General features: G+C 43.1%; 2 protein-coding genes across 2 annotated transcripts; both read right to left on the bottom strand.

The window, feature by feature from the left end:
• Window positions 1-574: 574 nt before the first annotated feature.
• serbp1b (SERPINE1 mRNA binding protein 1b) lies at window positions 575-7,736 on the bottom strand. Its single transcript, XM_084008332.1, has 9 exons — window positions 7,267-7,736; window positions 6,294-6,474; window positions 5,916-6,056; window positions 5,462-5,533; window positions 4,382-4,456; window positions 4,039-4,216; window positions 3,604-3,669; window positions 3,156-3,353; window positions 575-2,295 (listed from the first exon to the last, which is right to left on the bottom strand). The coding sequence occupies exons 1-9, from the start codon at window positions 7,520-7,522 to the stop codon at window positions 2,236-2,238; spliced, it is 1,227 nt and encodes a 408-aa protein (XP_083864458.1). The 5' UTR covers window positions 7,523-7,736; the 3' UTR covers window positions 575-2,235.
• A 249-nt stretch (window positions 7,737-7,985) lies between these two features.
• Window positions 7,986-12,557, bottom strand: LOC311012722 (3-keto-steroid reductase/17-beta-hydroxysteroid dehydrogenase 7-like). The gene is made up of 9 exons (XM_084008337.1): window positions 12,412-12,557; window positions 11,888-12,091; window positions 11,679-11,771; window positions 11,416-11,530; window positions 10,970-11,164; window positions 9,906-10,010; window positions 9,755-9,811; window positions 9,572-9,670; window positions 7,986-9,394 (listed from the first exon to the last, which is right to left on the bottom strand). The coding sequence occupies exons 1-9, from the start codon at window positions 12,444-12,446 to the stop codon at window positions 9,284-9,286; spliced, it is 1,014 nt and encodes a 337-aa protein (XP_083864463.1). The 5' UTR covers window positions 12,447-12,557; the 3' UTR covers window positions 7,986-9,283.
• Window positions 12,558-12,887: the final 330 nt, after the last annotated feature.

Here is a 12,887-nt window from a genome sequence, read left to right as displayed (position 1 = left end):
CTCGAAATTCCCGTAACGTCTATTGTAAATCATACTTTTTCATAAAAGGCAATTCATGGAGAAGTGTTTATGGGTTATTTTATTATACTTGGTGCTTAAAAGCTTTTTACTCAGGAACTCCTACTACGACAACTACTAACGTTACATCTTTAAAAACGCATTTTGGTCTAAAATCTCACTACAGAACTGACAAAACATACTTTTCATGAAATTGTAGTTGCATTTACATATAATACACAGGAATATGGGTCAGTTAGGTTGAGACTCAAAATTGCCTCTTTAGGTAACACCGGCTAAAACCGTTTAAAGAGGTGTTTACTCATTATAACCACAAAAGCAAGGGTGCTGCATTAATCCTCATTGGCGCTAACTTAAAGTGTAAATCCAACCCTTCTCTGCTGTTTTACTTAAATTAACACAGGGTTACCGTGGATACGCATCGACATGACATCACCACAGCTTTGTTCTGCTTCCAGCAATGAAGAATCCACAGCACTTTTTTTTTTTGTTCACAACTTTAAAATCACAGTACTGATTTTAAACAACCCAACAGCCACTGGCAGAATACATGTAACACCTCTAAAGCAATTTATTAGAACAGGGATGTTTGCAGAGAACGTTTCGTCACGTGGCTCAAACAGTCCTACAAGAAAACAGCTCCAGCCGTCTGTATCAGTGCATCGCCAGCAAGTCTTTGCAGAACACAGCATATAAAGCTTTGAATTCACTCAATCGTGTTCATAACCCCCCCCCCCCCCCCCCCCCCCTCCCAAATGTGAAATATACCCACTTTATTAAAAGACAATGCTCGCTGAAAATGCTGACACAGGTGGCTAAAAGCACCATTAGCTTACATTACATTCTGTAGCCTGTGATTGTTGACAATGACAGCCGACATTTCTTTCAAATTATGCATTGGTGCTGCTGCACTGATAAAATAATAATAATAATAATAATAATAATAAAAACAAAAAACAACCAGCAAATATGGTTTACAGACTGGGGAAACAATCTTTAGAGGACTGATGCCGACAAAACCAAGTGCTTTGAGATCTGAAAGACAGAGATACTCTTAAGAGCAAGATATGTTCAGTCTTATGGATCATTCTCACCTAGTTTTCAACAATCACATCTCAAAAAACAGTATAAACTACTTCAGGTGAGATCTTGCAGTTTACTGTTTTAAGAGTGGTAAGTCAGAGCAGAGAAATACTTAAATTCTAAGTAACTAGCTGTCTCTCACACACACACACACACACACACACTCTCTCTCTCACACTCTCTCACACACACACACACACTCACACACATGCACACACACACCAAAAAAATACAACATTTGCTTAGTGGTCCTGAAGTAACAAGAACAATAGTCTGTATGCCCTATGAGGACCAGCCTTAAGATATACACATTGGGCCTTGGGACACCCAGAAAATACAGGTAGCACATCTGGATCAGGGGATACAAAGCATCACTAACCACTGGTCCACCAAAAAAAAAAAAAAAAAAAAAAAAAAAGGCAAGCTATCAAAAAATGGAAAAGAGGCATTTACTTTCACTGCACGACAAGCAGAAAAATACCAAGCTTTAGTAGGAAGTCACTTTTCCTGGTTACCCATCCTGAAGTTGTGCCTCGCAAAGGGATGGGTAGTCAGGATCAGAGTAATTACACTTTAAATGCACGTTAAGCCATACTTCAGATATCTAGTACAAGTATCCTATGTAGTGTAGTGCTACCACATCAGTGTGTATTACTGGGAGGAAAAAAACTCCAATAAAAAGTATTTTCTAAGATGACCCCATAATACTGAACTGATGTCATGAAGGGAGGAAAAAAAAGCACAAAAGCTTCAGGGGAAGAGATACGTACACTTCAACCTAATTGTAGAAGTGTATAAAGTCAAGCAGCACAAAAAATATCAATGAAGTATGCATAATCTCTGAAAAAAAATAAAGTATGAAAACATCCCTGCTTTCATGTTCCTAAATACAAAACTTCAGTGTAACAAGAGGTCCTTTTCTCGCCTTTTTTTGTCTTTTGTTCTTCTTTAAAACGGGTAAAATTTTAGTCCTCTGGTGGTGTGAATGGTAATGGGATGACAGTCTTTTTTTGTCATTTAAAATAATTTTTTTCTCTGTTTTCTTATATACTTGAAGATGTGGTAAGCATGCAAGCCTCGTAGAGGAGGGGCCCGGAAGGGCTGGTGGGTGGGCTGGTGGTGGAAAAGGAGCCTTTAGGCCAGGGCTGGGAACGCCTCGGGATCATCCACATTGGGGACCGACACTCCACTGGCCTGGAGAACAAACGCACAACACAGGACAAGGTGAAGAGTGCTTTCATCAAGACGTTAATATTAACAATGGAACGCATTACTATTTTTATATGAAACTCGGATAATAAAGTCAGGCATTTTAGTGTCTTTAACTTTAATGCATTTGTTCACATTCAGTGCTCTCTTGTGCCAATTGTGGTGAGTTTCGTGGAAGTTTGCAACTAGCGGGTGGACATTTTTAAACCAATACTGAGATTCTACCTAGATTTATAGCTTAAAATACTGAATTACTTCTAATAATAAATAATTATAAAGCATGTTTTCCTTTGAAGCTATTGTTGTCAAAACAGAAAAGGTGCAGTCGAAGAACTCTGAATAAATCAATTAGTAAAAATATTTAAAATCGGTAAATATCGGATTTATATAAGAGTTGAAATTCTAAGATGATTTTATTTTACTTTTGGAAAATCGTTTGTGGAGCATTAGTCACTACATTCCAACCTTTTATAGACTACACTCTATATCGATTGAGAAAGCAGTCATGTTAATTAATAAAATAATTGTTAGTTGCAGGCCAATATTATTATGGAATAAGAATTTAGTGCCAACTTTTGGCAGCTTACAGTTAAATACTTTAAACTAAACTGTATTTCACATAACTAAGGAGCATTACTTAAATCCCCGACCACTGACATGAGTCCAGCCTGAGTTTTACACCATGGGGAATGTAGTCACTGGTGTGTTTTTTCAGGGCCGTAGTGGTTCCACAGCAGGTTTTCCAAGTCAGTGGTTTTACAGCCTGTTCAGTCAGTGAGCTAAATCCTTTGGTTTAGAGACACTAAACCTTTGTTAACGGCAGCGACAACAGCTTTTATTGTTACCTTTTCGGGCCGTCCTCCCCCGCGTGCTGGCCTGCTGCCTCCCCCGCCGCCTCCGCGGCCTCCCCTGCCTCCGCGAGCTCCCCCACGCCCGCGGCCGGGACGACCCAGGTCTCCAAAGTTGATCTCCAGCTGAGATGTGATGTCGTTGGCTGGTTTGCGGAAGTGGTGGTCACTGGACTCGTCAGGGGGGCCTTGGGGCTAAAAACAGACGATGAAAGCATGTTCAACGTTTGTTTTTAAACATGACAAAAACAAAAACTACATCATGTCAAAAGATGCTTAATTTTTATACTTATCAGGTACCAATAAGCACAAATAGCAAAGATAAATTAAAAATGCATACCAAAAAAAGAGCTCAGGTCTTAGAAAATGGTGAGTGGTTTAACCTCCTTACTGGTGGTTTTATAAAGATCTAACATTAACTGTACATGGACTGTAGTGAGCTCACCTTGTTGAACACGGGGGCTGGCTCTACTTCCGGTTCTGCGGCATCGATCAAAGCACCAACAGGCCTCTTTAAAAGTCAAAGACAACAGAAGGTTTTTAGTTAAAATGACAGATTAGCTGGCAAAAAGACAGAGAGACTTCGGTAGCGCATGTCTGGAGAACTTGTCTGTCAAGTTTCAAGTGTTAGCAGCCTCAAAATACACAAGTTAAATAATAATAATAATAATTCAATAGATAATCTATAACAATTGGATATTACAGGGTTTTACACTTTAAAAAAAAGTAGAATTATCAGCACTGTGCTAGAACATTTAAATAAAGACAAATTAATGAACCTGTCAAATCATTATGCTTAAAATTCAAAGGGAACAATATATTTTTTGACTGGTTGAAATTTTACACCATTAACATGTTTCTGTTCTCTATAATCTCTTACATCTTCACTCTTGGACTTGTGCAGCACGTATCCTTTCTTCCACTGGCTGTCGGCTCCCTCGTTGGGCTTACGGATGTTGAACTCCACCTTGGTGCGCTCCTTGTCCTGCATTGCCTTCCACTCGTCCAGGGTCATCTCTTTGGGGCCTTCGGTTTTAACTTCTTCAACCTCGTTCTCCCTGGAGAGCCAGCACACAACAATGTAGGATCGTAAAGCGAACCCAATCCAATCCTTTCTTCAAACTACTATTTTTTTTATTGAACATAGGAACAAAAGAGATCCCTTAACTAAGCATCCTAATTTGACCTGAAACCTGAACATCTGACAGGAAATGGATACTCACTTGTTCTCGGAGCCGGCAGGTGCAGTTTCCTCTCCCTCTGGGGTCGCCTCTGGAGCAGCAGTCTGTTCAACCTCGCTGGGAGCAAAAACACAGACACCTTCAATACTGATATATGGCTTCCAGCTGAAACATTATCTCTTAGTACCTTTCCAAGCTTGCTCACAAATGCACACATACACTCTATACCAGGCATTCCCAAAGACTGGGTTGTGACCCACAGGTGGGTCGCAGGAGATTTTATTTGGGTTGCCAAATATATTTGCAGAAATTCTTCAATAATATATTTAACATGTACATCTGCAGTACACATTTGAGCCACACGAGGGAGCCTGACTTGATATTGTTCTGTAAACTGTAACCTACTTATAACTCTATAATGAATCTAACATGGAAAGGCTTGCATACATTCTGTTTGTTTTACTGATGAGAGGAAATTAGAAGAATGAGAGCCTGTTTACTCCATCATCACCAAGTGCAGATATCTGATATCTCATTTATAAAATATTTAACATGTTATGTTTGTTTATAATAATACATATGTTAAGTTGTGACTGAACAAATCTTCAAAGTGGCTTGTTCCTAGTCAAGATAATATAAAAGGTGATGCAGAAATGGCTGTAAAAATGGTCAGGAGTGTTTATTCTTGCACAAATCACTCACGAGGAATAGAGGACGCCCATTGTGAATTGGGTCACAATTGTTTGTCTTTTTTTATAATTGGGTCCCCAGTAAAAAAAACACTGCACTATACTTGCATATGCTGCATCCATTTAATCTAATGTTATTACACAGTTGCTGGAATAATAAGAAGCTAAAACAGATTGAAAACATTCAGAATAAATAGCATTTTTCTCTTGGTGCATGTTCCATAACCACCAAAACAACGATATAGACTATCATGTAAAATTATTCATTAAAACTGGTGCACTTGTTTGGTTCAAACACACAAAAAATAGAGCCACTCTATAAAAGACCACACACAAGCAGCAAAACCAGTAGAAATATCAGATGTGCGACATTCCCCTGCAGACGGTAATGCTTGGATAAACAGGCCATGTGTGTCTGTTCCTGAAAACTCACCTCACTTCATCCTTCACGCTGCCCCAGTTGTGTGGGCCGCTGCCGCTGCGCTTTTCCTCACTTTTCTGATTGCTGGAGCAAACAAAAAGGAAAAACGTACACACTGATGAAAGCAGCCCTAGAGAATACTAGCAGTTCAGTTAGTTCAGTTAGTAGAACAGTTATTCTGAAACCAACAACAAGCCTTGACCTCAAGTCTGTAGTGGAAAGTAGATTAATTGAGACATCCTTGAGAAACACTTTTAGATTCCATTTGAGTCGGACTGTTATTCAGTGTAGAGTTTAACTGCTGGGACCTTTTTACGTTTTAAGAACTGTTGATAGCACCACCTGGTCCTGGCAAATAAAGAGCTCTGTAAGGTACTTCCTTGATGATAAATAGTCAAGAAGGGGGGATGCTTTAGTAAGTAGTCATTTCTATTTTCACGTGTACTGCAGTTGAGGACTGACTCACGATTTGTCATTGCCACTGTGTCTGTCGAAGTCTCGTTTCCCACGGGAGTCGAAGCCTTCCCCCCGGCCCATGCCCCGTCCTCGTCCACCACGCCCACCCCGTCCACCACCACGCCCTCTCGGGGGCCGGTCTCCAGAAGGCCTGATGGACACAAACAGACTATATTAACCCCCACCAAAAACACCAGAGGAGTGATCAGCATTCAATCATAACAAGCTCATGTGACTGCTCTTGAAAGGTCAGCGGCACCACAAAGCTTCACATATAAATGTACAGATGGCTGTGCCATCCCCACAATGGTCCTGTGACTGCACCACACCGCCTTGAGCTTATCGCCATGTTAATATATGCTCTTCGTCACTCATCAAAGCTACCCACTTGTCTGCGGAGAACTCTCCACCTCCCTCGGGCTTGTCCTCTGCTGGCTTCTCAAACCGGCGCTCGCGAGGAGGTCTCCGGTCCGGCCTCTTGTCTCCAGGTCGCCCATCGCTCTGCCCACCCGGATTCTGGGAACCGGGCTGGCCCTGCTGGTCCGGTCTTCGGCCCACTCGCCTGATACCTGACGATCACAGCAGCGTACGAATGTAGTCAAATCTTTCTATTAGTTTTTTTTTTTTTTTTTTCTATTAGGCAATCATTTCTATTAGTGCAATAACTCCTTTTTAATGATGTCATCTGTGCCTGTATGAAAGGCAACACTTGGCGTTTTATAAACACTTGCACGGTGTCATGCAAAGCTCTATGTAAACTCTCTCCCTCTCTCTGTCAGCAGCTGTAACAACAGCACGCTGCACTTAGTTGACAGTGTATACTATTCACAACACTGGCTGACAGCGGCGCCTGGCTTCATTAACTCTGTGCTGCTGTTTGTAAACACAATCTTAGACGACTGGGCTTTAAAAAAAAAAAAATAAAATAAACATTCACTCGGCGAAGACGTCATCAAGTCAAACAAAGAGCTGCACGTCTAGTTCTCAGTGCGCAGGTTAATATCTTTGCGCATTCGCTCGGCAAAGTGTGCAGCCGCTAGCGGAGCCAGTGCACGAAGCATCCTCTACCAGACGGTTACTTGCACTGGGATGCTGGTGGGGGAACCATGGCCGCCTGCGGAGCACAGGACTGTCCAGGTGGGCTACACCTGAGCCGCCGTCTCTCGTCCCCCAGCGCAGGCGTCTCTGGTGGTCTAGCTAACCTCACGGGTTGACCTCACGCTGTGTTTTCGCTCAGACCAGCAGCAACATCAGCTAGCGTCGCTAAGCTAGGAGATGATGCACAAGACAGTTGATGGGGGGAAAAGATGAAAAATAAACATGCACAGCACATAAACGAGAGGGCAGGTGATTGTTCTCACCTTCTTTCTTTAGTGGGACCGGAGCCTGGGACTCCTCCTTCTTGTCCAGCAGCGGGTTCTTCCTGTCCTTCTGTGACTCCTTCTTCGGCTGCTTGGCAGCTTGAGCCGCGGTCTTGGCGGACCCAGCGGCGGCCCCCTCCTTCTTCTTGTTTTCCGCGGCTTTCAGGATCTCGAACGGGTCGGACTCATCGTCCAATAACTGGTCGAACCGGTTGGTCACGACGCAGCCGAAGCCTTCCTGCAGGTGTCCGGGCATGATGGCGCCCCTTCAGCGGGATTCACCTCCGATTCTACGAGGCTTGATGCGAACAATTCGCTGGATGCTGCCACAAGATGGCTGGGAGAGCTGCCCCTTCTCTTCCGGTGCGAGCACCATCCGGGACATCGTACCGCGCGCACCAATCTGAGCGCACGGAGGCTGCGATGTTTGTATTTACATTATGTAACTGCGTGCTCTCACGTCCTCCACGAATAATCCGGATTTTAATTTCTTAGAGGAAGTCACATGCGAGGGAAGCTTCCAATAGTCTCACAAACTGGTGATATGTGGCTGCAGTAAACAAGGGTCTCCTTTTGTAGAATAAGATGTGCCAGAGATGGATACAATATATAATATAATACTTACACCAGTGCAAAATAGAATAGCAATAGAAAAAAGAGAGACATATAACATGTATAAGAAGATAACATTCTGTGCATTTTTACAGATTTTATTAAATCATACACCTATATCTATTATTTTCCAGCACCCAAGTGAGCTCTACATGGATACTATACAATTATTGCTATAGCACACTTTATGCTGATACAACAAACACGCACACCATAAGATTAAGTGGGATTTGCCAGTTTATTAAAAGCAGCAAATGCTGTGGTGAGGGCCGGCAGGGGTGTGCTAAGTAACAGCTGGTGGTAACCCATCTGACAGGTCTGCCCTCTGTACAAGGCAGCTCTCACCACACTGAAAAAAGCTGTCACTGCTTTAAATTGAATCCAGGCTCTTTGTCTTTTGTGTAACTTGAGACTTGTCTTTCTAATCCTATATGTCGCACGTTTTAAACCCCAGAATGAAACCCTGTTCAGGCCCAGGGCACACATGGGTGTTTATGACCATTGCGCATGTTCACCTCAGCACAAAAAGGTGAAATGCTAAAGTGCAATAAGATTATTTGGCTATATTTCTTTTCTGAAATGGCTTTAAAATGGTATGATATAACGTAACACATTTTTAACCGTTTCTAATTTTCCAGATTAGAAAAACGCAGGCATCGACCTCAACAGAGGAGGCAAAAAGGCAAACATTTTGCAAATCAGTGTGGCGGCCGTGCATGCCTGTCAGGAACAGCTAAAGTCACGCACAACTCGTGCATAAGCAGTTTAGCCAGTAAAGCCTTTAGCTCCGCCAAAGCAGAGAGCGAGAGCATATCAGTAAAAAAAAGAAGCTTGTGCATGAGAGATCATGAAAGGACAAGATGCATCACGTTATTTCAAACACCTAATTTATTCATACGTACTGTGGTTGGTCTATTACGGACCTCAGCAGAAAGCACACTATTCCTTCTCGCTCAATGTGCATGATGATGATGATGATTTATGACAGAATAAGTCACTGATGACAGCTGATAGTCTGTTGCCGGCCTCAGCGCAGCAGACCGTGCACAAACCGCTAATTATGGTTTGTAAGGTTAGAAGCCTGTTGTACGAGAAACATGATACGGCTATCAGGTGAAGATGTAGCAGGTGGTGGTTTCTACCTTACAACCAGAAAGAAGCAACTGACTGAGACTCCTTATATCAGGCATCGAACCAAAAACCCAGGGAATTAATTTCCAGGTTATGGACTCACTCCTGCAGCACAGTATAAAGTCACAATGCTTGGTGATGTAGAAAAGGCGATGGTGATTCAATAGTACAACTAGCAAGAATAGAAGAGAGTTTATTGTTTATCATAAATTGCACATAATCCATTTTCCCAAGAGCAAAACATAAGACTCACATCTTCTTTCTCTCTGAAGTACTATCCATGGGCTTCCTCAGCATTTCCCTCACTCTGTTTCCTTCTGACCTCTTTCTCAAGTTCAAGAAGTGTTGAATAGAGGACCTCAGACATTTCTTCATCGATGTCCATCTGGAACAAGAACAAAAACAGATGCTTGGTATTCTATAAGAAAGCATCTCGACAGATCCCAGTCTCTCTCATGAATCATTTAATGAGTGTAATGCTAATTCACGTTATCCGATGTTTCACGCAGAGCGGACTTGAGCAGCAGACTGTCTGTGGAAGCGGTGTTCTCCGGTTACTCACCTGTCGAGGCTGAGTGTAGTTTGTTCCAAGTCCTGATGTCAAACTGTGATACTTTGCTCTCGGATCCAGAGACTCCGGGTTTTGAACAAAGAGCCAGTGCTGTGAAATGCCAGAGCAGGACTTTGTGTTTATCGTGCATTTACTGAAAGGTGTGCAGTTAACAGGAAAAGGTTGACAACATACCAGCGCTTCTGCCCCGTTGTATGGTGAGAGTGTGAACGTGTTGGTGAAGACCCTAATCTGTTCAGAGAATACAATCGCATTAACACGAGGCCATTCATACGCAGCTCCGATCATGTCGAACAGAGGTGAGCAGAGTAAAGATGTTGCTCACCAGCCACATGATGGGCATGATGAGGGTCCAGAAGAAGGAGGGGAGGATACCATAGGTCAGATTAGTCATCACCAGTCCTGGACATATTACAGAGGAGAACAGGCCCTGTTGCAAAGAGAAGAAAAATTCATTTCACATAACAGATGCATGTTTAAGTTCCTCCTGAGGTACACTTTCTGTTACTTTCTGGGAAAAAACAGAGTGGTGTGAGTTTATGTTTTTGGGGGTGGATTATTTAAGTCTGCAAAAAACAGTTGGCTTTCTTCAAGAAAACAAGGATTTAAAAGGGATTTGTCTGTTCAACTCATTAAAGGAGTCATCACCTGGTTTTATACGTATCCAGCCCCCCTTGGATCGCTTTGGATCAATTCGTAAAACTTATTAGAAAAAAAAAAAAAAATTTTAATCAAACATTGAGCTTGTTCTGACCCTTTTTCGTACCGCGATTTTATCACGCGAGATTACGGGCGAGGTTTTGACTGGTCCGGATGTGCATTGTATAATATGTAATGAGGCGCGCGTTGATTCGCCGCAGGAAGGACAGAGCCGGGGGGGCTTGCCTGCATGCAGACTCCAAAACATAATGGCGGCGCTTCGGCGATTTCAGGTAGCGGACGGGGCGGGGTTGGGTGGTGAAAGAGGGGTGGGCTTATGCAAGTAGCCGCCACGGTGACGTCACCGAAGGCGCAGAATCAAAATCTCGTGCTTTAGGAATGCACACCCTTGTGTGCTATTCCTGTTCGGAAAAAGAGCAGAAGCGAAAAAACGGCGCCACTTTCAAACTCCAGCCTTTCAGGCAAGTTTCAACTGAGGTCAAACACAGATACGGTATGCATGTTTTAACAAGAGAAATTGCGATTTCCAGGTGATGACTCCTTTAACGACATCACAGAAGGCTACCCTTGTTAATTGATACAATAGATACAATAGTGATCTAGATAATAAATTAAGTAAAGAACATTTTAGCAAGACATGCACTGAAAAAATAACCTGCTACTGCTCTTCCACCCAAATTTCCACAACCTTATGATATTTTGCAAAGGATGATGGTGGTTCTGACAAACCTGGCTGTTCTTCTGTCTGTTGAGGGCCAGGCTGAGCATGTCTGATGCGTACTTGGAGGAGCTGTAGGGCTCCGTCCCATTCCTGTGCTGCACATCCTCGATGCTGAAGGCAGAGCGCCGGGCGTTACTCGATGAGGTCCACACTATCCTGGATGTTTGACCTGACGCACACAGCAGAGGCTCCAGCTCCCTGACCTAGAACACAGAGGCGAGGGCATCAGGTACACAACTTTTGTGTCGGTGTCATCAATTCAATGCCTTTGCTGAAAAGACATATTACATTTTGCTTATTTAACTATAACACAATATTTCTTTCTTTCCATCCCAAAAGTTATATTTTTAACAAATCTACTTATACGAAAGACTACATGTAAAGGTATCCGTTATCTTTTGTGTGTGTGTGTGTGTGTGTGTGTGTGTGTGTGTGTGTGTGTGTGTGTGTGTACCAGGAGAAAATGACCAAAGAGGTTGGTGGCAAAAACTTCCTGCAGGCCGTCTGAGTTTAGGCGGTCCTGTTGAGTCAAAATACCCTCAGCTGTCGCAAACATGTTGACGACATTGCTGCAGTGAAGGGGTACGCTATTAGATAATAGCATAGACAGGTTGCACTGATATAGTACGATAGTGTTATAGTACGAACAGTCATCAAGCTTTAAACCAATAAAACATGACAAAGCAAAGCAAAGCAAGTCAGGTTTGGGGATTTTACCTGGAAAACAGGCCCTTGAAAAAAGCTTTGACATCCACCTGTGGATTGGGCATAATTCCTGCATTTAGATACAGAAAGTCAATTCTCTTGTACCTGTAGGGGGAAAAACACAAATATGCAGCGAAGATGAATTTCCTAATCCTAGTACAGGTGAGGACAGGATATGACAGCAGCGTCATCATGACGTCACCGTTTCTTCGCGTAGGTACCTGGCCTTGACCTCCTGAGCAGCAGTGAGCACCGACTGCACGGAGCCCACATCCAGGTGCAGCACGTCCACCCGTGCGTCGGTGTGAGAGGTCAGGAGGGCGGAGCGGGCGGCCTCGGCCCGCTGCATGTTCCTGCAGGCCAGACACAGACGAAGCTGGCTGTCCTCGGTCAGCAGCCGTTCACACAGGGCCAGGCCGATGCCGCTGAACAAAGTGACAGAAAGTGAATTAAACTCTTAACACTGTCAATTGAAGTTACTTCTAAGCACGAATAGCCTCTATTATAATTTTCTTTCCCTTAACTTTAAATATTTTGTTGTCTAATGTATGTTTTTCTTGTGTTTATGTCTAATGTGCAATATAATGGATTCAAGTGGTTAGCATTATGACAGCTTGGAAGCGTTGAAGTCAGTTGAAGCAGTTCACTTCTCAACTCTCCCCCAGCAAAGCCAAGTTAACGCAGTCGGACTTCAGTGTAACGAGTGACGTTATTCATCGTTATAACACAGTTTCAGTCGACTCACCTGTTCGCGCCGGTTACAAGGACGACTTTCTCCATGTCTGACCGGAGCTAGCAGCGTCTGCGAGTGAAAACGGGACCGGAACGACGTCTCTACAACCAGTGTTTATGGATACTCTAACCGTGGCAGCCCATCTTCCGATTCCGGCAAAAAACGTCAGCCTATGTGAGCCGGCAGATACGTGGTGTGATTGGATGTCAACAAACCACGAGCCAATCAGCTCCCGCTACGGAGAGCGAGGAGGCACAAAACGGGGAAAGAGCGCAACAATCGAATCCTGATAAATGAATGGGGATTGGTGTTATGCTGCCTTCATGTGTTACTCGGAAGATCGTACTTCCAATTTATGAAGTCGGAATTACTTTAACTGTTAATTATTAATTAACATGTATATCATTTTGATGTTACAGCTAGTAAATGTTGTGCTAATTTGTCTTAATAATCTCAAACTAAAAAGTTAACTCAATGTAATGGAGTAG

This window comes from Eutrigla gurnardus (assembly GCF_963514095.1).
Source record: "Eutrigla gurnardus genome assembly, chromosome: 4".
In the NCBI taxonomy this organism is placed as follows: Eukaryota; Metazoa; Chordata; class Actinopteri; order Perciformes; family Triglidae; genus Eutrigla; species Eutrigla gurnardus.
Note: the sequence above shows the minus strand (reverse complement) of the source record. Positions and strands in the feature narration are given on the sequence as shown.